The sequence below is a fragment of the Geotrypetes seraphini genome, chromosome 9, assembly GCF_902459505.1.
Source record: "Geotrypetes seraphini chromosome 9, aGeoSer1.1, whole genome shotgun sequence".
NCBI classification, from domain to species: Eukaryota; Metazoa; Chordata; class Amphibia; order Gymnophiona; family Dermophiidae; genus Geotrypetes; species Geotrypetes seraphini.
This window is the reverse complement of record NC_047092.1, coordinates 16,491,180-16,517,062: the sequence shown is the minus strand read 5'-3', so window position 1 is coordinate 16,517,062 and position 25,883 is coordinate 16,491,180. Positions and strand designations below refer to the sequence as shown.

General features: G+C 44.1%; 1 protein-coding gene across 6 annotated transcripts in view; it reads left to right on the top strand.

The window, feature by feature from the left end:
* The window catches only part of AHCYL2 (adenosylhomocysteinase like 2), a 181,034-nt gene that overhangs the window by 132,023 nt on the left and 23,128 nt on the right, over positions 1-25,883 (top strand). For all 6 annotated transcript variants that reach the window (XM_033958566.1, XM_033958571.1, XM_033958567.1 and 3 more), the window contains 7 exons: positions 820-936; positions 4,912-4,975; positions 6,389-6,477; positions 10,303-10,373; positions 17,664-17,758; positions 20,628-20,726; positions 22,572-22,640. In XM_033958566.1, the coding sequence (XP_033814457.1) occupies positions 820-936; positions 4,912-4,975; positions 6,389-6,477; positions 10,303-10,373; positions 17,664-17,758; positions 20,628-20,726; positions 22,572-22,640 (604 nt within the window). The remainder of the gene's footprint in view (positions 1-819; positions 937-4,911; positions 4,976-6,388; positions 6,478-10,302; positions 10,374-17,663; positions 17,759-20,627; positions 20,727-22,571; positions 22,641-25,883) is intronic.

The window sequence follows — 25,883 nt, the reverse complement described above, 5'->3', positions numbered from 1 at the left end:
TTTGACTCTGAATCACCCCACCTCCTAGACCTCTACAGCCTACCTTGACCTGGTGGTCAGCGATGAACTGGGGCAAGAGTGATCTTACTATGCTCTTGCCCCATGCAGAGCCACTATTGAAAATGGCTACCACGTGTTCCTGCGTTCTTGCGAGGTGTTTTTCTTTCTTTTAAACTGTTCCAGTCCAAAGCAGAACAATTTATGTTATCCCATAGCTTTTTAATATCCTTAGGAGTCTCTCATGAGGGACTTTATGAAAAGCTTTCTGAAAATCTAGATACAAGCATTGTGCTTGCAGTTGAAATGTAAGATATGGTGGCTAGGGTAAAACTTGCAGGAGGATACTGATGCATTTTGGGTGCTCTGATAAACACATGGCTAAAGTTTCTTCAGCATCTAACAAATGCTAATAGATCATTGTTTACTGCAGAGTGACCTGTAAGTCTTATATTTTTCTTAAAAAAATGTAGTTGCAAAAAAGTTTCTTGGCAGTATACAAATAACTGTGTAGAAGACTGTCTTTCAAATGTCACTCGTGGGCAAGGAAAACCGCCTTCCAACAAATCTCCTCTTGATTTCATAGTCATGTTTCTTTTAGAAACCAGCTCTAGTTATCAGACATTAGGAGGGCCTGAAATGAGAGGGGTATGGGAATGGCTCCGATGCCTGGAGGGACCTGAAGGAAGGTGGTGGCTGCTGCTGGCCCAGCAGGCACTGCTCGTTCACCAGTTTTTCCAATGTGGTCTTGTGCTGACAAAGAAGAATTAAAAAAAAAATGTTTATATTGCCCTTAATGTAGATTTTCCTCTCTTATAACAGATTATACCAGTTATCGAAAGCTGGAAAACTATGTGTCCCAGCTATGAATGTCAATGACTCTGTCACCAAACAGAAGTTTGACAACTTGTACTGCTGCAGAGAGTCTATTCTTGATGGGTATGTTTATAATCTGCTTCAGTGGTGATGCAGCCCTAAAAGGGACTCCTCTGTGCCTTTTACACGGCAAGAGGCATTACATGGGTTGGGTGTATTGAATCAGTAATATCAGAATATTTTTTGAGAATGTATAATGAAAAAAATAATGCTGTATACCCTTTAATAGAGTATTAATTTTTCTCTGAAAATAAAAGTTTTGGCATGCATCCCGAGAACATGTGTTCATAATTTCCTGATAGGTGCAGCCGGGATTAAAGTTCAGTTAAGTGTGTGACACCTGGAAAACTTTTCAGAGGCAGCAATGCGTTTAAAGTGCTGTTCTAGGATAAAATGCTTTATTAAAGCAAACTAGAATTGTGGGATAGTGGCCTGTGCTTATCCAAAATGGATTGAGACTTTGTCCTCTTGTCTCCACACCCCTTAAGAAACTGCAGCCTTGGTAGAACAGAGAGAGGATTCTTGAAGAGATCACAGTTTGTACCTATCACAATGTTAAATTAATGGTTTTTAAATTCCACTAAAATATTTTATTGGAATGGGGGAAGCAGTTAACTTTGTTTTTCAAGCTGTTAATTACTACAGATAAATCAATAGCTCTGGCATTATGTGCATAGCAGATTTTATGATATTTGAATAATGATTGCAGTGAATCACCATGGCAAATAAAATGTCATTACCATAGCAGTTTTGAAATATTTAAGAATATTCTCATTCTGATAGGTAAGTAAGTTGTAAACATAATATGAAACAATGTAAAATCAAAACCCAAGAAGAAGAGAAATTTTATTGGGCATAATAAAATGTACAGAAGACTCAGTTTCACAGGGACTTAAGTGCCTTTTTTGTTCAATTCATGTTCCTTTTTGTGTGTGTAAAAATATTTAATGAACAGAATAATATCAAGCATCAGATGCCATGGTGAAAGATTATGAAAATTGGAGGAAGTCACAGATAATTTCAAGCTAGTATTCCATGTTGAGTGAAATGGTGTGGTGGCTGTGTTAATCCACTTTTCAAGATAATATATAGAAATAAAACAAAAAAGTAATACCTTTTTGTTGGACTAACTTATTGCATTTTATGATTAGCTTTCGAAGGTAACCCCTTAGAAACATAGAAATAGACGGCAGATAAGGGCCACGGCCCATCCAGTCTTCCCACCCTAATGTCCCTCCCCTACCTTTGCCCTGTGAATAGATCCCATGTGCCGATCCCATTTGGCCTTAAAATCAGGCACGCTGCTGGCCTCAATCACCTGCACTGGAAGACTATTCCAGCGATCAACCACCCTTTCAGTGAAAAAGAATTTCCTGGTGTCACCTCGTAGTTTCCCGCCCCTGATTTTCCACGGATGCCCTCTTGTTGTTGTGGGGCCCTTGAAAAAGAAGATATCTTCCTCCGCCTCGATGCGGCCCGTAAGATATTTGAACGTCTCGATCATGTCCCCCCTCTCTCTGCGCTCCTCGAGTGAGTAAAGCTGCAATTTGTCAACCGTTCTTCGTATGGGAGATCCTTGAGTCCCGAGACCATCCGGGTGGCCATTCTCTGCACCGACTCCAGTCTCAGCACATCCTTCCGATAATGCGGCCTCCAGAATTGCACACAGTATTCCAGGTGGGGCCTCACCATGGATCTATACAATGGCATAATGACTTCCGCCTTACAGCTGACGAAACCCCTCCGTATGCAACCCTTCAGATCAGAAAAAAAAAATCTGAAGAAGGGGTTACTTTTGAAAGCTAATCATAAAGGCCCTCTTTTACTAAGCCACGATAGGGGTTTCTACCGCGACCTGGAGTGCTAAATGCTCTTTCTCTGCTCCTCCGCTCATAGGAATTCTGTGTGTCGGAGCGGTGTTGGAGCATTTAGCGCTCTCTGCCACGGTAGAACCTACTGTGGCTTAGTAAAAGGAAGGGAAATGCATTGAGTTAGTCCAATAAAAAGGTATTACTTTATTTCCTTTTATTTTTTTGTTTTATTTCTATATGTTAAGCTAATATTCAAAAGACCAAAATTTTCTTGGACTGTGCCTAAATGTAGAAACTTTAATATATATTCAGTGCTGTTATCTATATAGGTAGCGATACTGAATATGCTCTATGGATTGTGTGGTCGTCATGTTGGCTCTAACTGTGGAGAAGTGGCCTAGTGGTTAGAGCAGCTGCCTCAGCACCCTGAGGTTGTGAGTAGAAAATGACACTGGGACAAATTTGTCCCCCGTCCCCGCAGGAACTCAATTTCCCCTTCCCTGTGAGTTTTGCCATTGTTCCGGTCCTATTCCTGTAAGTTCTGCCTTAACAGGTCAAGCCTCAATCATTGGTCCGACCCCAAATGCTTGAATAAGTCAATTCAATCAGTACTTAAAGTATAAATTAAATAACATTCAACTAAACTTTAACTTAGATATGAAAAACAAAAAAGACAGTGCTCAATTTTTTAATGCACTTATCTTTGAGAAACGTCACCTCGGCTAATCCATAGTTCTTCCTGTTTTCTTTTCGAAACCACATTCCCATTCTGGAAATACAGCTCTTCACACTTTGAACTGCAAAGAGGCTCTGGCATATTACTTGGACCAAACTAGACCTCATAGAACAGTGGTTCCCAACCTTGTCCTGGATATGTATGAGAGAGATTTGCATATAATGGGGACAGGCATGCAAATCTGCCCCATGCATATTAGGGCTATCCTGAAAACCTGACTGGCTGGTGGTCCTCCAGTACAGGGTTGGGAACCACTGTCATAGAGGATGCTCCAACTCTTTGTGGCTTTTAACTCCAAGAGAACCATCTCAACTTGGTTAGCGGACTATACCTCTTTCGTGTATACTCAAGCTGGGCTGATGCTATAGGGCTGTGTAACAGGCCACAATGTCCGAGCTATGGCTGCTTCAGCTCGTATCTACTCTGTATTAATCGAGGATATCTGCAAGGCAGCCACTTGAATCTCAAACCATACCTTTTACTTCTCACTACTGTTTGGAACAGAACTCCAGCAGAGACAGTCAGTTTGGGCAGCCAGTTCTGTAGAATCTTTTTTCTTCCTGAGTGCCAACTTTACCTCCTAACTTCTTGGGTTTCGCCAAACTCATGTTTATATAATCCATTATTCTCATCTACATTCATGATCCTTGCAGCTTGGGAATGCCACATGCTGAGAATATTATTCCTTCTTGTCCTCAGAAAAAGCAAGGATACTTACTTGTAGTAGATGTTCTCCAAGTAAAGCAGGCATATATTCTTACAATCTGCCCACCTCACCTAGTTGGCTTCTTAGCTTTGTTACTGAACTGATGGTCCCGTGAGCAAACATTGGATGGGAAGGCACCAACATGTGCGCAGTATGGGCACTACCTAAAGATTTAAAGTGACAGTGTCTGTATCGGGTACAATGGATGACGTCGCCCACATGTGAGAACATATGCCTGCTATCCTCGGAGAAACAAACAAAAGAGGCATGAGAAAGATGTCCAAGTCAGTCATAAATAGTTGTAATTGATGCCCCAACAAGGATCCTAGTTTCGGCAAGTTGATATGCCTTCTGCGGGCTACACTGATTTGTACAAGGCTGCTATTTAAATATTTAAGTATGATATTTAAATCTTCAGGCAAATACTAAAAGGAGGATGGCTGAGCCGCCACAGCTAAATCTGAAACCAAAGTAAAACAGTCCTCACCGTGCCAGTAACAAGAGCGAGCTTGTGTAGCGTTAGCATTCAATGATGATAATTCAATATCCTTGTTGGGACATCAATTACTGAATAAAATTGTTTGTGGTTCATTTGGACGTCTTTTCTTGCCTCTTTGTTTGTACATTGAGGCAAATTTTCTCTATTGGTGTTGCTATCCTCGGAGAACACCTGCTACAGGAAAGATTACTTTTCTCCCCCCCCCCTATTTTTATGGGTTCTCCACTGCAGTGACCTTTTCAGTCAAAGTTCTCTAATGATCTCTTAATTTCTTTTCATTTTTTAGCTTGAAAAGGACAACGGACATGATGTTTGGAGGAAAGCAGGTGGTGGTATGTGGTTATGGAGAGGTACGATATACACTATAGAAATTTTTTAGTTAAGGCAAAAAAGGGCATGTCCCCAACCCAAGTTCCAATCTGACCAAAAGTCACTACCAAATTGAAAGCTTTATAGTCAAATTTATGAAATGAATGAGTCATCCTAGTGTGCTTCCTGGTAGGCTAGTTTCTATGTCACTAAAGCTCCCTTTTACAAAGTAGTTCCAGTGAGCGCAGTGCGGCAAATGCTCTTACGCTCATAGGGATTGAATGGGGTTGGAGCATTTGATACGCGGAACTCACTGGCACCGCTTTGTAAAAGTACAATAAAATCTTTTATTTTTATTTTTTTTAATTTTTAAATTGCATTGCAATCTAAAATACTTGTCACTGCCCCCTCTCTTTGGAATGGTATCCCAAATTACTTACGCGAATAATCAATTCTTAATAATTTTAAGACGAAGCTAAAGACATTTCTCTTCCTTGATGCCTTCGAGACCTAACTGTCCTTTTAAGGGCAACTGAGTTCAACATTATTTACAGCAGCTCCTCCTATTGTTTTTTCCCTAATTGTTCTCTTTTACTTTGACTATTGTAGTTCTTGCCTTTTTACCTTTTGTTCCTGTTTGTCTTTGTTTTTAAAAGTCTTCGAAAGTTATTAAGAGTTACAGTTTGGTGACATGATGTCAGCTTAAACTTGTATTTTAGCTAAAGTTTGTTTTATGTTTTTATGAATTTGAACACCGCCTAGAAGGCTGATTGGATGGTATAAGAAATTTTAAATAAACTTGAAACTATTATGATGACATTGTATTATATCTCTATTATTTGGAATTTTAGGGCTGTTAAATGTCTATTTTTTATACTGTCCTATTGTTATGTTTAAATTTGCTGATTTCAAGTTTACCTAATTTATGACATTTATGTTTATATTTGGTCATTTTACTATTGTTAAGCTGTAACAAAATTATAAATTTTATGTTAATCTGTATCTGCTGTACACCGCCTTGGGTGAATCTCTTCATAAAGGCAGCTAATAAAGTCAAATAAATAAGACAATACAGTATTATGAAGGCAGCACTGACCAGGCCAGAGCTTCATTGGTCTCTGAGTTGTTAAAGTAAGATCGCCAAAAGCCAGAATCTTTAGTTATGGTGCGTTGATACTGTATTTTAGGGGGGAATTCTGCACAAAACAACATACTCTGCATTTTTGAGTAAGAACCTTATTCCACTTTAAAGTTTAAGTTGACTTAAATTCAGTGATTATACTGTCTTTTAGTAAATATAGATAGAATACAGGTAAACATTTTTTGTAAATAAATTTTCCCAGGAATAAGTGACAGAAACAGGGCATTCAACTGGAAGGTTTCTTGCCATTCATTTTCAGTAATTGAGGAAGACTTACTGAAGTTGTCTTATCCTGTTTTTCATTGCTCTGTAGGTTGGCAAAGGCTGCTGTGCTGCACTGAAGGCCATGGGCTCCATAGTATACGTGACAGAGATTGATCCCATCTGTGCTCTGCAGGCCTGGTAATACAACAGCTTAAAAAAAACACAAACCAACTGCAGCTGCATCATGTTGTTATAGCAAATCATAATGCTCATCTGCATCACTTAAAAATTTTTAAAATTTTACTTGAAAGTTATTGCCTGAGCCTCTGGGAGTCACCAAGTTCAGAATGGTGCTGTAATTTATGTCACTTTCACTAGATTTATGGCACCTGTCATCAAGCTGAGCTAGAGGTTTTTAGCGTGGGCCGGCACGGTAAATGCTCAGACACTCATAAGAACATAAGAATTGCCGCTGCTGGGTCAGACCAGTGGTCCATCTTGCCCAGCAGTCCGCTCACGCGGCGGCCCCCAGGTCAAAGACCAGTGCTCTAAATGAGTCCAGCGTCACCTGCGTACGTCCCAGTTTAGCAGGAACTTGTCCAGCTTAGTCTTGAAACCCTGGAGGGAGTTTTCCCCTACAACAGACTCCGGAAGAGCATTTCAGTTTTCTACCACTCTCTGGGTGAAGAAGAACTTCCTTACATTTGTCCGAAATCTATCCCCTTTCAATTTTAGAAAGTGGCCTCTCGCTCTCTCTACCTTGAAGAGGGCGAACAACCTGTCTTTATCAACTAAGTCTATTCCCTTCATTATCTTGAATGTCTCGATCATGTCCCCTCTCTGTCTCCTCTTTTCAAGGGAGAAGAGGCCCAGTTTCTCCAATCTCTCACTGTACGGCAACTCCTCGAGCCCCTTAGAATTCCTATGAGCGTCAGAGCACTTACCTCGCCGGCCCACACTAAGAACCTCTAGTGCAGTTTGATAAATAGGAGGTTAGTGCCTTCTGTGTTGCTATTTCTGACATAATAGACAGTAGAAGCCAGTCAGATGTACTGAATGGCAGGTAACATTTAAATGAACGCGGCAAACTTGCAACACACAATGCGGTAAACTTGCAGCACACAGACAGACACGGTAGTGGTTTTTGCGATTACAAATTCTAATCACCTCATCCCTGAAGAAAGATTTTGAAACTTGTATCACGTCGGAAGAGGTGCCGTCACAAAGACAAACCCAGCAAAGATATGTTGGCTACTTTAGCCCTTATGAGTATGATAAAAATCAGTCAATAATATTTATCAAGAATTTATTTCTATATATGAACATACTGAGAGTATATTAAGTAGAAAAAAATATAAATGAGGATCAATGACGATTGTATCCAATGAGGGTTATGCTACCCCAGTGGCATTCTGATGATCCTCTTAGAATATAGGTGTTGCTTTAGCTCCTGTTTACTTTGGAAGTGTGTGAGATTGTATTCATACTGTGTGTAGGCATTTCCTGGAGCATTGCTTAGGCAGATTGAGAATGGAGTTGAAATATATGAGCATATTTTATATAAAGTATGCAATTGCACATGGGGGAGGGGGTAATTTTATAAAGCTTTTCTAAACCCTGTTGTATGCACAGAAAAATACTGTCTTAAAATTGTATGATTACATAAGCACATAAAACGTGAACGCACAGAATGTTTGTGCCTATTTTTACATGATCTGAAAATAGTTATTCCCAAAGGGGGAACAGAGTTGGAGTTGTGAGGTATGTGCAAATTTGTATTGATATTTCTCCTTTATTAGGGCTGGTTCTTGGTGTTTTTATCTTATCTTTACACCCGTCGCTATCTTTGGTGTTTTTATAAAGTTGGTGCCATCCTGGACTTTTCATGTTGGGTCTTGTGAAAATTAAGCCCATAAAGTAAACACATTCATGTATACTTTCTTCTGAACAAGTGTAAATGTGTGCCTGAGGATTTATTCACTGCTGGGGGTTGGTTCTACATGCCTATTTATAGTCATCTAGAGGACTTTGTGGCTGTGATGAGTTTAAGTGAGCTTTTAAGTTCAAGCAAAATCAGGTGAATCAGCACTAGAGGTATTGACTGATTCACATGTACCCAGGAGCTACTGGAGATGCATTGACATCAAGAGACTATTGGTCGTGATTTGGGGGAAGCTCAGAGTGAATTGATTTGTGAAGCCATTAACAGAAGAGAGATAAAAGGGGCAATTCAAATTCAAACTTGAAACGAAAAAACAACAACGGAATGACAGAAACATTTGAGGAGAACAGGGATGTCTACTCTGGCAGAGAGAGACGAGGAGTGACATCATAGAGGGATTTCTGTGCATGCTCATGAGCCTTAACATTCAGATTTAATGCAGGGGTGGACAACTCCGGTCCTCGAGGGCCGGAATCCATGCAAATAGATCTCATGCATATTCATTGGGGAAATCCTGAAAACACGATTGGATTCCAGCCCTCGAGGACCGGAGTTGCCCACCCCTGAGCTAGAGGAAGGAGAGTGCTGCAAGTAGGTTCTGTCTGGAGACATCACCAGCAAGTGTTCCTTCATCTCCCCTACTTGTCAACAGAGTCCCAAATGAACCATTAGCCTTAATACCCTTTAGTCTTCTTTTATCCTAATAAGTTATGCATTTTTTTTGGCTTCATCCTGTATTCAGTCTATTCTTGACTATCTCCTACACCTGTCCAATTTCAGTCTGAAGTCAACATCAGTGAGGCTTAATTTGGCTGCCCTTTCTGCACTGCATTATACTGTTGATGAGAATCCAATCTCTCTTCATATTTTTAGTCTCTAAATTTATGAAAGGTCTCATAAATCTTTGCCCTCCTATCAAAATGCTGACTCTTGAGACCTATGGTAAATATTTTACTAGCTCAACTTCTTGAATCTCCTTTTGAACTCATAAATGAATCGCTGCTTAAGAACTTCACATGGAAAACTTTATTTTTAATGGTCATCACATTAACCAGAAGAGTTAGTTAGCTTACAGGCTCTAGTCCTTTATCATCCATGCATAACAAAGTAAATTTTTATTTAAAATTGTATCAGAATTCCTTTTCAACCAATTGATTGCCCTTACCAATTTTTTTCCAAAATCACATTCCAGTGATGCTGAGCGAGTTCTTACACTTTGGATTGTTTTCGTCCTTTATTCTTTTATCTCAGTAGGACAAGTCCATTTGCAAGTGCTTCCAACTTTTTGTTGCTCTGAGGGAGTCGGGTTCTCCTTCACTGGGATTGCAGTTGTACTACTGGGCATCTAGCTGAGTGGTCCTCAGGCTGGTAGCAGAATATTTGCTTTAGCCTGAGATCAGTCAAGAGAGGTCCCCATGGGAGAGATGTTTCAGAGGGAGAGGTCCTAGGGAAGAAACCTCCACAGAGAAACCTTTCCTAGTTGTGGAAGGGAAAGCATTTGAAAGTGCCAATGTGATGGCTGAGACTAGCAGGGGGAGAAGCCTGCTCTATGAACGTTGGAGCTGTTACCACCGTGGCTGGCATTAGAACCCGTGCTACAGTTTTGTAAAAGGAGAGGGGTAAATTTGTTTAGGATAATTATAGATACTCATAAACTATGGGCTCCTTTTACGGAAGGCGCGTTAGGGCCCTAACATGGGGAATAGCGTGCGCTAGTCGCTACCGCCTCCTTTTGAGCAGGTGATAGTTTTTAAAACGCTAATCTGGTGCTTGCGCTAAAAATGCTAGTGCACCTTCGTAAAAGGAGCCCTATGTTTTTCTAGTGTAACACTCCCTAATGAGACAGTGTTTTAGTATATATAAGCCCAAATTTTCTCTTTTATACCTTTTGTGACTTTTCTTTTCTTGTGAATTTTCTAATATTTAGTTTTAACTTGAGGATAGTACCCAAAACTGAAATCTAAACTCCAAATGTGGCATAGTAAACATCTTATACAGTGGAAAGAGGAAACCCCTCGTTTTCATACCCTGTTTAATACATTCTGCATTTTCACATATTGCATGTTCATTCTCTTCTCTAGCATGGATGGCTTTCGGCTGGTGAAACTGAACGAAGTAATTAGACAAGTGGACATTATCATCACTTGCACTGGTATGTTTATAGTAGTGCACAATTTTGAGGTTTTGAATTTAAGCTTACAGGGACTGCAACAAGTTGGGAAAAGCAGAGATTTTGAAAGAAGGAGCTCTTGGCCATAATAGTGCCTTTTCTGGGTAATAATTTTTAAAATCTATTAGCTGCCTTTCTGAAGATATTCATCCAAAACAGTGGATAGCAGATATAACTAAACATAAGAAATGACCAAATGTTAGCAAAGTATATAATTAGAACAGTAATAGCAATAATATACAGTTATCCCAGGACAAGCAGGCATGATATTCTCACATGTGGGGTGACGTCATCTACGGAGCCCCGATGCGGAAGCATTTTCAAGCAAACTTGATTGAAGATTTAAGTTTGCTCTGCTGCTCCACGCATGCGTGCCTTCCTGCTCCACTAGGGGGCGCATCCCCTCGTGGTCTCCAGTTCAAAATTTTCCGCTGAGCCTAGAAGTCGTGTTTTTTCAGGCTCTGCCCCAACTTCCTTCTAGCACCACGATTTTTTCTTATTTTTCTCGATTAAGTGGCTGTGCGCGAATTTTTCTTGTTTCAACTTGTTCCTGCTTCGTTTTTGACCGACCCGGAGGCTTCCGGGTCCCCGTGGCCGCGTGGCTACTCGAGCCGCAGCCAGTTTCGATTCTATGTCCCGGCCTTTGACTGGCTTTAAAATGTGCACCCGGTGCGAGCAGCTTCTTTCCATCACAGACCCGCATCGCCGGTGCATCCTCTGCCTGGGGGCCGCTCATCCAACCGACTCCTGCCCCCAGTGTGCTACTTTCCAGAATCGGGCCCTCCGCCGAAGAAAAGCTCGCATGGCGGATCTCTTCGCCGCCGACCAACCCTCTACCTCGGCCTCGAGGTCGGCCCCGGCCTTGACCTCGGCCCCGAATACCTCGGCATCGCCTCGAGACTCGAATCCGAAGTCCTCGGGACAACAGAAAGCCTCGGCTCCGGGTAAGTCCCCTCTTCAGGTCCCGTAATAGCGAAGAAGCCAGCCTCGGGGACACCGGCGACGCATGGCGGAAGTTTCAAGTTTATTAAAAATTTGTTTGACCGCTTAATCCAACTTCTAAGCGGTTAGCATAATAAAATTACACAAAAATAAATTAAACATATTAAAACAGGGGAGACAAATGACTTACAGCCCCGGCGAAGCCCTCCAAGAATTCGGGCTGTGCCTCCACCACACGGGAATACTCTGATACGAGGTGGAGCGCACCGAGGCAGTGGACATGCCCTCGATGCTGTCCGTGCCCGTTTTCCAGGACCTACTCCGAGCGATGATCTCATCGGAGCTGTCCGCTGCAATGGCCCATCTACAACCGGCCTCGACCTCGACCCCGCATGTGCCAGACCAGCCTGAGCCTCGCGTCGAGCCACCTCGGGGAAAAACGCGCAAGCTTCGCCGCATCCCATCCTCCTCGGACTCCTCGCCGAGACACCCGAGGCACTCTCCCTCCACAGACCGCCGCGGGGCAAAACGTCGTGCTAAACCGACGGAAACCTCGAACCGCCGTACCTCCAAGAAGGCCCGGGGTTCTCCCACTCTACGAGGCCGTTCACCTACACCTCGTACAGGACCGCTGAGGGTGACGGAGCTATCACTCCAACCCGCGCATCCTCCGAACTCCCCCTCGGACCGGGGCTCCGATCCGAGGTTTCAGGCTTTCACCGAGGGAGTCCGGTTCGAGGTCACCGATTCGACATCGATCGGTACCCCGAACCCCGGCATCGTCTCCGAGGGGCTCCTCGAGACGTCGGACATACACGACCCCAGAACACTTTCACAGTGCTTCCCCGGTCTCGGAGCGTGGATCGGAGCAGGAGCCTCGATACTCGAGGGAAGCCTCCCCATCCTTCTCCACCCGACGGAGGTCTCGTTCACCGACCCCGCACGGGGCCTCGGGAACATCCCGCCCATCCTTCTCTCGCTTTGTCCAGGACATGGGCCACGCTTTGGACTTGGACCTCCAGTCCGACTCCAGATACTCTAAGGAGTACCTAGCGAAGCTGGATATGCCATCACTGCCCAGAGAGTCCCTTCGCTTACCGCCTAACCCGGTACTCCAACAGGCTTTCTTCAGGAACCTGGAGACCCCCTATATGGTCACAGCAGTACCCTCCAAAATGGAGGCCAAGTACCGTACAGTACCCTTCCCAGGATTTGAACAACCACAGCTCTCCCACCAGTCGCTGTTAGTAGAATCCTCCTTGAAAAAGGCTCACCCCTCCAGGGTCTCAGCGGCGGTCCCCCCAGGCCGAGAAGGCCGAACCCTAGACAAGTTCGGCAGGAGACTATATCAAAATGCGATGATGGCCTCTAGGGTGCAAAGCTACACTTTCACCTTCACATCCTACCTCAAACACCTCATTGGACTAATGAGAGCTTTTGAGACTGACTTACCGGCCTCCCGCCAAGGAGCGTTTAGCCTGCTTTCAGAGTCCCTCTCCAACCTACGCCTCCATCTATTCCACGCGGCCTACGATGGCTTCGAACTCTCCTCCAGAGAGGCAGCCTTTGCTATCGCCATACGCCGAGTAGCTTGGCTGTGCCTGGTCGACATGGACCCCAACTTACAGGACCGGTTGGCTAACCTCCCCTGCGTGGGTAAAGAACTGTTTGATGACACTATCGAGGCGGCTACAAAACGCCTCTCCAAACACGAACGCTCGTTTGCCTCCCTCGTGCGGCAAAAGCCTAAACCTCCCGCGTCCAGGCCGTTCAGGGCCCCTCCGCGCCGCTACCCACAAAAATCCACTCCTGCCTTCTCGCGGCCTCCGCCCAGGCGTCTGCAAGCCCACCATCGGGCTCTGCCCAAGTCCCAACCGCCTGCGACTACCAAACCATCTCCGTCCTTTTGACGGGATACACGGAAGGGGCGGGCCCCCTCCGCCATAGTCCCAGACCTCCTTCCCATCGGAGGTCGCCTCAAAGCCTTTTACCCTCGCTGGGAACAAGTCACGTCGGACGCATGGGTCCTTGGCGTGATCTCATCAGGATACTCTCTCAACTTTCGGGCCATTCCTCCAGACAACCCCCCAAGGAATTGCCCTCCCAACCGGACACAGCTACCCCTACTCCTTTCCGAAGTTCGAGATCTGCTTCACCTGAGAGCAGTGGAGGAGGTTCCCCCTGGCCAACGGGGGAAGGGCATCTACTCCCGTTACTTCCTGGTACCGAAAAAAACGGGAGACCTTCGCCCAATACTAGACTTGAGACGCCTCAACAAATCTTATCTCAAACCCTCTTCTCTACCCACTGCAGCTCTTTGTAAATTTTGGATCAAACATTTAGGATAAAATGGCTCGTTGCTTTAAAAAGGTTGCGGCCCCCTAGGCTAGGCTGAAGGTAAATTACACAGTTGAATAAGGTATATGCAAATGGTTTCAAAGGACTATGGTGTATTGCCCATATGGAGTGACTAGTATAGTGAATCAGGGATGTACATGGTTCCACATAGAAGACTGCCAAACTATAAGCTCAATTTTGCATAGGTAGGAATTAGGATGTTCAGATCAGGATGATCAAAAGAGACGGGAAAAAAACAGAAATGTTCTGCAGAGAAAGCAAAAAGTGGAGACAACCAAACAGATAAGAATCACACTGGCGCCACACTCAGGTTGATTTACTGATGACCCATTAAACATTTAAATACTTTCCTAGATGTTTTTGAGCATCTACATCTGTCTTTTAGGACCATGTTTGGGGAAAACAAAAACATCCAAGGGAAAAATGCACAAAAACAAGCCATTAGAATGTATTTGGGGGAGGAGGGCAGCATTCTTAGTAGAATGGCCACACAGTCATCCTGCACAGCAGTAGCGCACACTAGGGGGCACTGCAGTGTACTTTACATAAAAGGTTCCAGGTATTCATCTCACTATTAGCCCTGTACAGTGTATTGGAAGCCCTACAAAACCCACCCAAAACCTACAACAATAGCCCTTATGCCTGCAGGTTTCACCTATACTTAGGTTTTGGAGGGCTCACACATTCCACCACAAGTGTACTAGTTAGAGTGGGATATGGGCCTGTGTCCCCTTTTTATAGTTCACTGCACTGTCCACTAGGCTACTCCAGGGACCTGCTTGCTGCTGTAATAGGACTGCCCATACCATCTGAAGCTGTTAGACCAATATATACTGATTCTTTCATATCTATGGGGGTTGGGAGGGGAGTCAGTGACCACTAGGGGAGTAGATGCTGATCATGCCTTTTATTCCTGCAGTAATCATCTGATCAGTTTGCCTTATATATTAATGATTGAAAAAGGTCTAGATTCAAAAGTCCAATTTTTGCCCTGGATAATTTCTACAATGTTTTATTGCAGAAAAACATCCAAATCATAAGCTCGCTCAAAGCATGCCTCCAGTGTACCCTCTTGAGATTTAGACACATTGGGGCTCATTTTAAAATCACTTAGACACACAGAGTACCATAGAATCCTAGCTTACACCTACCAGGGTTTTAATTCAAGTGGCGCTATAATTGGTCGCGCCTTTAAAACCAAGTTAACCCTTGTGAAAAAATGAGGTGACACTAGGCAGCCTCCGGGATCAGCACCTGGGTTCCTGGCACCTAGTGATGTCAAAGCCTGGAAATGAGTGTGTTTAGGGGGGGGGGGGTGGACTTCAGCATCACGAAGCAACACCAGCTGCAATTCTGAAAGGACCTTAGACGCTGGAGATGTAGACGTGTAAAACCCTGGCCTACATTTCTGGTGCCTAGGGTCCTTGCTAGGTGCCAGTATCCCCGATACTGGCCGTGGCAAGCGCTGCTTACAGAATCAGCCCCTGAATGTATTATAGGACATCTCAAAAAGCCTTTGGTCTTTATTTCCTCTTTAAACCCAATAGTAATTTATGGCTAAGCTAAAAGTTTCTTGATAGCCCTAAATTTTAATCTTTCTCCTGGAAGTCTCTTATCAGACCTCTAGAGACTACCCTCATGGGGAGCTGTTAACATGTGAAAGAAATCAGGTATTTCCACTGAATATAATTTACTTGAATGTCTTACATTTTCAGAGCCTCATACAAACTTTTTAAAATAACAAATTTCTGTAGCACTCAGCTTTCCAATAGAAGGCAGTTATTTAGATAATTTCAAGTTTCAAGTTTATTATAAAATTTGATTAATCGCTTATTCCAAATTCTAAGCGATGAACAAATCAATAAAATCACAAAAATTGGGGAAACAAACATAACAAACAAACATAACTAACAAAAAAAACTAAATCGTACAAAATATAATAAAGACTAATTTTATACACATAATAAAAACATGAGGAAAGAATGGGAAAAGAAATACAATCTGCTTAATAGAAGAAAAGACATTTAAGGTTAAAAACAATAGGAAGGGAAAGAAGAAAGAATCTCCAAAGATATGAAGATAAAATGAAACTCCTAGACAGTTCTTTTAGTCATTAAATGCATCTTTAAAAAGAAAGCTTTTGAGTTTGCTCTTAAATTTCTCCAAATGTTTTTCCTCTCTTAAGTAAATTGGAAGGGAATTCCAAGTTTGGGAACAAAATGGCTTCAGCTTTGTAAGTGCTTTGATTTGTACCAGTGTATAATGATTACTAGAAGAAAATATCCCACAGTAATGGTACAAATTGAACTGCTACTACCATGTTTCCCCCAAAATAAGTCCTACTCTGAAAATAAACCCTTGCATGATTTTCAAGGTAGGTCTTAATATAAGCCCTAAACCAAAAATAAGCCCTAGTCGGGATTCGTTGGCAGCGCTTCCCCCCACTGCCGTGCAGCCATCCTTTTCTCCCATCTGAACCGCCGACTGCGAGCAAGCCCTACATACCGCTCCAATTCAGCGTCGGGCCAGGAGCACTCTACGCTTCTTCGGCCTTGCCCACCGGTTAATTCTCTCTGCCGTGTTACTGATGACATCATCAGTGATGCAGCAAAGGGAATTCACTGGTGGACAAAGCCAAAGCAGCCTGTTTAGAGTGCTGCTGGCCCGATTCTGATTTGGAGGGAGATACCGGTATGTAGGGCTCGCTCGCGGTTGGCGGGGTTCGGATGGGAGGGAGGGAAGGATGGAGGTTCAGCTGGTGGGGGGGCTCAAGGATTCTGCTGCACAAGGGATGGGAGATGAGGGGAGGGAGGGAAGGATAGAAGCTGGGCAAGGGTTCTGCTGCACGAGGGAGAGGAGAGAGGGGAGGAAAGATGCTGCACATTTGTGGGAGAGAAAGGAAAGAGGAAGAATTGGGGTGAAGGAGAGGAAGGGAGAGATGATCATGTACATACCCCGAAAATAAGACCTAGTGTTTTTTGGGGGGCCCAAAATTAATATGGCACTGTTTAATTTTTGGGGAAACACGGTACTTAAAACCTTTGTAATTAATGAAACATGTTCAATTCAAGAAAAAGCAGGTGTGGCTATTTCTCTTTCTTCAAAGGGCGATTTTGTTTTTATGTGTTGAATGGGATTTATTTATTTTAATATACCGCTTTTGACATACAAAAAATTCATAGCAATTACAAAAACCACCATAACCTGATGCAGGATGGACTTCTATGGTCTGGGTCCCATATAAGGCAAGACAGATCAGAAGCAAGTATGCATATTTTATAGCACATTCATATCATCCAAGTACAGATTTGGAGGGGGGGACAACATCGTATAGAGGAACTTAGCAAGCAAAATGAATAATTACTATATTGTTGGTTCAACATAGCCTTGATGATGAGTGTGACTGTTTGGACCACACAGCTCTTTATCTGCCGTCATGTTACTATTTTCTTATATTCATTGTGGATAAGTACCTAGAGCTGGACACTAAATAGACCTACTGCAAATGTGTCAATAAAATGATTTTCACAGCTTATGTGCAGAAGTCACTGCTCTGTGCCTTGAGCAACTGCAAACTCTACCTATGACCAGAATATACTACAAGAGACTAGGGGAGAAAGCAAGACCGTTGCAGGCATAGTTTAGAGCAGCAGGCTGAGAATTAGCAGAGCTAGAGTTCAAGCCCAGTGGTGCTGCTTGGGACCTTGTATAAACTGAAGACGAACAAGTTTCTGCTGTACCTGAATATAGTGTATCAATCTTCAGCTACCACTGAAAAGGTGTGAACTAAACCCAAATAAAGTGTAGCATGAAATTCCTATTTGTTGCTTAATCGCTCATTACTAGTTAATGAACAATGCCAGGATCTTCCGATAATAGAATCTCAAATATATATTTTTTCTATTTGAGGCTCCAGATATTAATTTGGTTTTGTATTCAGTATGTTATCCCCTGTGGTTTTCTTTTTGTTAGGGAACAAGAATGTGGTGACAAGGGAGCATTTAGACCGAATGAAGAATGGTTGTATTGTATGCAACATGGGACACTCCAACACAGAAATTGATGTGGTAAGAATGAGGAGAGAGATAAGAGAAAGTGATTGTTACCTTTTTGGACTCGGTTTCTTCTGTGTCATTACTAAGTGTACCTGGGTGTTATGAGGGGTAGGAGCTGTTTCATTGATAGTAGACATAGTACTGATTTCATAGGAGAACTTCAAATATCAGAATCTATTGTAATGGGAGTAAGAGACCAGGTAGGTGGCAGTGAAAGCAGAAAGAAAGAAGCTAGAATTATCCTAGGACAAGCAGGCAGAATATTCTCACATGTTGGGTGATGTCATCCACGGAGCCCTGGCATAGACAGTGAAAAAGTGCACCGGCACTTTAAGAATTCAGAGCTTTAATACTGCCTGCACCGCACACTTCCCACCCGACGCCAACTCGCAAGATCATCAAGTTTATCGTTTTCCGCAGAGTGAAGAAGACGTACCTTTTGTAAGTATTTCCTTCTGTTCTTTTCTTTTGAAAATCAGTAAAGAAGATTAGTAGAAAGAAATTTTGGACTTTCTTAAAAAAAAAACCCTCCCCAAAAAAAAACCCAAACAAACAACCAAACTTCTTTCGAAGTTCAACGGCCCTTCTTTTGATCTCACATTCTACCTACCTCCCCTAGTCGGCTTCTTCACTTGGGCACAGAACTGACGCCCTCATGGACTGGCGTCAGGCGGGAAGGCACTTGCACCTGCGCAGTGTGGGCAGTATTAAAGCTTTGAATTCTTAAAGTGTCGGTGCACTTTTTCACCATGCCAGGGCTCTGTGGATGATGTTACCCACAAGTGAGAATATCTGCATGCAGTCTCCAGATAACACCTGTTACGGTAAGTAACTGTTTTTTTAGAACATTAAAGCTGAGTAGAAACTAGAGCAAGAGGAAATTTGGACAGACTTATAATGAATGAAAGGTGTTGCATGTTTTATACTTAAATGCAGTATCTGAGATTGTAACATGCTGATAGAAAATCAGTGAAACCAAGGAAAAATAAAAGTGCAAAATAATATTTTATTTTTAAAAGCTGTTTTCAGCAATAAGATGGTTATTTCAGTGTTTAAAATGAAAACCTCAGTGGTAGTGTTAGATACCACCTCCTAGAAGCTGTTACTGTAATATGTACTAGTACTGCAGAATTAGCTATAATAACATCTGACTAGAGAATGACACGGTGGTTGTTACTCACGGCTAACCCACTGAAACGGGGAGAGAAAAATTAGTGGTCGCTGCGGGGACGGGATCAAGGCCATTCACCGCCCCGTGAAGCCAGCACGGATCACGCGATCCAGCATCCCCACCCAATCGCCGCATCCCATGTCCTGCCATCTCCCTCCCTCCACCTCACCTTAGGTGCCGAGTCCGACTTTAATTCTTTTTCTCCCATCTGCACGCTTTCACTAAGTTGCGTGTGCACAGCTGCTTGAATTGTTGAATCTTCTCCTCTGACGCAACTGGAAATAGGAAGTTGGTCAGAGGAGAAGATTCAACAGCTCAAGCAGCCGCCTGCAGTGCTTATCGAAAGCATGCGGCTGGGAGAAGAAGAATTAAAATCGGACTCGGCACCTAAGGTGAGGTGGAGGGAGGGAGATGGGAGGACACAGTGATTGGGCGGGAGGGGGCTACTGCATGTTCCCTCATACTAGGAAGAAAGGAGTGAAAGGAAAATAGAGATGGATGAAGAGGGAAAGAAATATTTATCCCATAGGCAGGAGAGAAAGGGGAGGACAGACAGGTGAGCCAAGTGCTGGAAGCAGGGGGGGGGGGAGAAGAGGGAAAGAAGCTAGATGGGGTTGGAGAGAAGAGACACATTGGTATGGAAGAGAGGGGAAATCTGGACATAGGAAGGTAACAGAGGGGAAATTATGTGCATGGGGACATAGGGACAGAGATATAAAGGAACATATATGGGGATGGTATATGGACACAGGGGAGGCAATGCCAAATACAGAGGGGAGATATTAGAAATGGGGAAAATAGAAACACAGAAGCGAGATGGTTTGTGGGGACGGGACGGGGACCGTGGTCACAGGCTTTGGCAGCTTGCACAAATTACATAGTAACGCGCCACAAAGGTAAGAGGGAGGGAGATGGTCGGACCACGCGAGAGGTGCTGAAGGGCGGTAGAAAGGAACAGACACTGAAGGGGGTGGCGAGAGGGAAGGGTGGTGGTGGAAAGGAATGGAACAGACGCTGAAGGGAAATGGGGAACAGAGAGTAGGGAGAAGACGCTGGAAGGGAAGAAGACAGAGATGCCAGACTATGGGGGGAGCAGAGGGAAGAAGATGGGTGCCAGACCAATTGGGGGGGAGGATGAAGGAAGAGGCACAGTAACAGAGCAAATGGAAGACACACAGAGAGAAGACAGACAGTGGATGAAAGGAATTCAATGAGAAGATGAGGGAAGCAGAAACCAGACAACAAAGGTAGAAAAAATATTTCTATTTCTTTTCTTTTTTTTTTCCTTTAGGATAAAGTAGTATATTATTTGTGTTGATAAAAATTTATAAACAAAGCCCTGCCAGCTGAACATCTCTTTCTCTAGTTCAGAAGTCAGAACTTTGATTTATAAGGAAGGAATAAGCTAAATATTGCAGTACTGAGGCTTGTATGGATGCTGCAGGGACAGTAGTCGCGGGGATGGGACGGGGACAGTGGTCGCAGGGAAGGTGCAGTGACAGGGATGGTGGTCGTGGGGATGGGGACAAATTTTTTCCCCGTGTCATTCTCTTTATCTGAGTATGAAATCCTTGTAAGGACATTTTATCTGAATGATTTCCTTCCTCTGCTTGACTTCATGATTGGCAATGAAGTTGCCTGTATTACCTTAATAGCAGAAGGTATGAAATCTCTGCTGGAGCGCTAATAATCCAAGTTATTGCATTTCAGGCAAGCCTACGCACCCCTGAACTCACTTGGGAGCGGGTTCGATCCCAAGTAGACCATGTAATCTGGCCAGATGGAAAGAGGGTAGTTCTGCTGGCAGAGGTAAATATGCTGCTAAGTGATGATAGATTTTGGTTTCCAGATTGTAAATGCCATGTTAAATAATGAGAGCAAAGAAAATGACCCTGGAAAATCCACAGAGGAAAAGTCCAAGAGAAACCAAAAAACCACTGTGGAGAGATGATGTTCCTGAATTGGACTTTATAAAAAAATCAACATAGCAATCCACATAAAAACCTTAAGGACCTAGTCCGCTGGGAGCGTTGGACCTAACACGGTCCGTGTTTTGACAGTAGAGTCTTCCTTAGGTGTCCCTGCTAGTCCTAGGATGAAAGATACGTGTAAAGGTTAAACAATCCAAAAGTACAGATGCTTAGAAGCTCCGCATATGGCTATAATTACTATGAATTTTAACCAAAGATGATGATAGAAGAGGAAAGAGACCATATGTTGTAAGTACTTCACTCCCAAAATAGTAACAGTAAGACTAAATATCTATTAAACTCTCTACAAAAGTTCCACTTCGAGTAAGAACTGTAGCTGGTCTGGGTCAAAAAAGACATATCTTTTAGAACAAATTACTACTACATATACTACTACATAGATACCACAGCTGAAAAGTGTCTCCCAAAGCTTGAACTTGCTGTCTTAAAATTAGAAATTTCTTTCTTCTCTCTCGAGTTGTCCTTAGTAGGATCTGGGAAGATCCAAATCTAATGTCCCATATATTCACTATCCTTAAACTTGAAGAATAATTTCAAAATGTGTTCTTGATTGGGAAAATATGAAAGTAACTATAAGAGTTACCCCGCTGATCAAATCTGTCTTAAAACTTTCCAGCAATCCTGTTAAATCAAAACTATTCTGGCTTTTGAGAAAGGAGGTATTGCCTCTTTGCGTAAATATAACATTTCTTCCATGCATTTGTTTGACTCCCAAGTGACAAAAGTAGATACTTTGGAAAGTTTTTTAAAAAAACGCAGATTTAAGTAACAGTGAGAATTTTCCAGTCTCAATTCTCCCAGCCATCAGTGTTTTATCCTGCCATTTTCTCATCTGAAGGTACGGGGGGGGGGGGGTCCAGGGATGTGGGAGAGGGGCCTAGGAATGTTGGGGGTGTGTGGGGGGGATGTCAGGGGGAGATCTGGGGATGTCAGCGGGAGGGATGTAGGGCTCCGCGGCTCAGCTGATCTTGGCAGGGGGAATCACCATCATCAGAGCCACCAGGAATTCTCAAACCCAGCTCAGCTGATGGGGATTCCTCTGTTGCAATTAGGCAAGGTAGTTGGTGGGTACGTCTACAAAACATGCTTTTTGTGCATTTTCACGTGGACGTTTTTATTTTTGAAAATGGGCAAAAAAGGTAGATGTTCTAAGGGCCAAAATTTATACCTAGCTCATTTGCAAAAATAAAAGATAGACATTTGGCAGCTTTGAAAATGGACATTTTTCCTACTGGGTTTTTGGACGCCTTGCACAAAATGTCCAACTCCAGACATGCCCCTCCACATATCTGGATTTAGGCCTAAATAAAAAAAGATACGAGTAGTTACCATTTATCAGCACTAGTTGAATGGATAGCACCGCTGTAAAGTTAAACGCCTGTGCCAGGGCTTAACTTAATTGCTGAGCACCCAGGGGACCAAGCAGCCTTGGAAACAATAACTGCTTACCCCCATTGAAGCTAGTGACTTGGTGATCAAAGTGATCGGACTGGGTTTGGGTTGAGTGGGAAGGTTAGTGGTGGTGTAAGCTAGCAGTAGTTGCATTTATTAACCAGGCGATAATGGTTAAAACATTGGGAATATGATCCAAATGTAATAATCAAAGAAAAGAGAATATTAGTATGTAACTGCCTTCTCATGTTCAATCCTGTCTCCCTCACAGGGCCGTCTGTTGAACTTGAGCTGCTCCACTGTCCCCACCTTTGTGCTTTCTATTACTGCAACTACTCAGGTGGGTGTCGCGTGTTATGATTTAGAGCAGGGGTGTCCAACCATTTGGCTTCCCTGGGCCGCATTGGGCGAAAAAAAATTTTCTGGGGCCGCACAAACACTACCACTAGCTGATGAGCAAAAAAAAAAAAAGGTTGAGCAGGTCCCAAATTTGCAATCACTATCTAAACCTTCATTAAAGGGACACTGGAGAGGAACCCAAAAAAGCAGTAATACTTACCCTGACTGAGTGATCCCTCCATGTGTAGCGCTGACAGTGGGAGCAGCTACAGGCTTCCGCATCCCCATTCTGATGAGCAGGGATGCGTGGATGCGTGCTCCTGGTTCTCCCATTCACTTCTATTACAGCTACGGTGAGCCTCTTCAGAGGTAAGCCTCATCAGAGCAGGGATGATGCTGAATCAGCTCTCAACAGCGCACATGGAAGATCGTTTAATCAGGTTAAATATTACTGCTTTTTTGGGCCTCCCACTTTGAGCTTGGGCTCCCTCAAAATGAATATCTCCCCTGCTGTAGCTAGTAGAGATCCCCAAGCCTCACCAACTGACGGCCACCTCCAACTTCCCAAGTTCTGCAGCTGGCAGTAATATTGCAGAGTAGCTGCTTTCCCTCCTCCCTGCCCCCCCCCCCCTTGGCATTCATGCATGCATGAAAGCAGTGGCAGCTTGAGGATATTGCCATTGGCTGCAAAGCTTGGAGATTTGGGGTTGCAAGACTGGAGGAAGATGTCTCTAGTTGGCAGGGTTTGGGAATTCCCATTAGCTCAAGTATTTATAAATAGAACTCAGGCAGGGAGAAACTTTGGTGCCCATCCACTAATTATGGGCTCCAGTCCGTTCCCCAAATCAGCTGTATATGACTACGCCACTGAATACAAAAATAATTGTGATGCACATATCCCAAAGCTAACATATTCCAGTTAATAAATTCAAAATAAAACAATTCTTTTCTATCTTGTTGTATGGATGTTTTGTTTTTCCATCATCTTGGTCCCAGTTTCTCTTTCTGCTTTTTGTCTGTCTTCAACTAATTCTCTTTCCAGTGTCTGCTGTCCAGTTTTTTTCTCCTCTTCTCTCATTCCATTTCCTTTTTATGCCCGTCTCCAATGTATTGATTTTTCCTTTTCAGCTTTCTTAACTTTTTCTTTTATTTTTTGCCTCTGTCCACTCAAATCTTGCCTTCTTTCTCACCCTTCTTTTTAAATGTTTAGCTTCCTCTTAATTCTCCATCTTCTCTCAGTTCCTAACTCTCCCATTTCCCATCTCACTCCTTTCCCAGCTTCCTATTTCCTGCTGTCTACTCTCCATTACCACATTTCTACCACTGTACTCACTGCTCTGTCACTCATCTTGTCATCTCCCTTTTGACCTCATCCATCTGGCTCACCACTTTAAAAACCCCCTCCATCTCTCCTCTGGTCAGGCTATAATTCCCTGTCCTTTTCTTTCCATCTCCTAGCATCTTCTTATCCCAGCTCTCTGCCCTCCTATGGGTCCATCTCTGCTCCTCCCACAGTTCATCGGCTGCTCAAGCCTTAGAGCTCATTACTGATTGATGGGAATCAGGTGATGCACTTTCAAGAGCAGGAGAAATGCTGATAGGTTACACCAGACAGGGTGCAGTGAAGGATTTGCCACCAGCTGTGGCTAGAGAACCATAGACAGAACAGTATAATACAATTTCTTTAGCACTCTCCAGACCAGTAGAGGTTAACTTTACGAATGGGTATATATCTAATCATGACCAGCAGGTGGAGACTGAAAACAAAACTTTGGGACAGTATATACTATCCTCCCTTCTCTATTTCCCTCAGTCTTCTTTCAGTCTCCAGCAGGTGTTGAGTGATCTGTACCCATCTCTCTTGGTAGGGCTGTTGGAATTTGTTTAGGGGTTTATTGTCCCTGTTTTTGGCCGGACGGAGCTTGGTCGGGCCCTGTTTGGGGGTCCGTCCGACCTCGGGGGTGTCAAACCCGGCGGGTCACGAGCGGGGTCCCTCCCCCCACTTCCTCCACCTCCCCACATTTTTTTAGAGGAGCCTCAGCAGTAAGCCTTGCCCCCTAAGTCAAGCAAGGCATATTGCTTCGAGAGCCTGTGGAGTCTGTTCTGTAAAAAAAAAAAAAAAAAAAATCCTGAGGTAGTGCTGGTCTGAAGGGTTGTTTCCCTTTAAGAAAACTGTATTTTACTGTATTTTTTCATGTAACCAGCACTTTTTTATAGCTAGGTCGCGTCTGGAGCAATTGTGCCCTTCTCCGGGGGAGTAGGCCACAATTTTAGTCCAGCCGCGAGGCACTCGCGGCCGGCCTGAACTCGGCGGTTTGGGTCGGTGAGGTGGTGGAGCTCCGTCGGCAGCGGCTGCAGGCGCCCAGAGCTCCCCGCCGATGGTGCCTCGCGAGTCGGCTTGGAGCAGTGGGGAAGCCCGGTCTTCCACAACCGCCCACGGAGGGATTCCCCGAAGGATTCCCTCTCAGCTGATTTTTTGACAGCTGATGCCGACTTGCCTGTCTTAGCGGCTGGGACTGTTCAGTCTTCTCAGCCGCTACAGGCCATGGAGGGAGCATTTTTGGCGGGAACTTCGCCATTTTCTTTGTCTGGCCCCTCCATTTTGTCTGCAACCTCAGGTGACCTTCCCCCTGTATGGCGAACACAGGGGCAGGTTTCAGCATGGACCCCTGCTGGGGCAGGGAGTCCCTGGGGACCCCCAGGGGTTTTTTGCCCCCAATTTATTTTCTTTCTTTGTGCGGACTTTTGGGGGTCCCACGTGCGCCTGGGGGGTTTCGGGGGGGGTTTCCCTCCGCGCCCCCTATGGCTTTGCCTCCCTCTTTTCGTTTGGCGTCCCCTCTTCCTCCTCCCTCATCCAAGCGCCCGCGGGGGGGCTTGGATTGCGAATTGGTGGGCGGAGGAGCGTGTTGGCCTGGTTGAGGACCTGGCTGCTTTGGCGGGCTTCCAGGATCCTCTAGAGGGGACGCCTGTTGGCAGCGGGGCGGCGGGTTTCCCGTCTTCCAGAGCAGATGCGTCCGTGTTGCGCTTTTTTATTCAGAGGGATGAGCTTTTAGACCTGTGTAGCAGGTCTCCTTGGTGCTGCATTTTTGCAGTGGCGCCGCCGGAGACCCCGCGTATGGGGGCCCCTCTGCTTCAGGGGGTCTGTCCTGGTTCCCGCTCTTTTCCTGTGCGTCAGGATTTGCGGGATTTTGTGTTGGCGCAGTGGCCTATGGGCGCAGTTTCATTTGGTGTGCGCCTTGGCTCT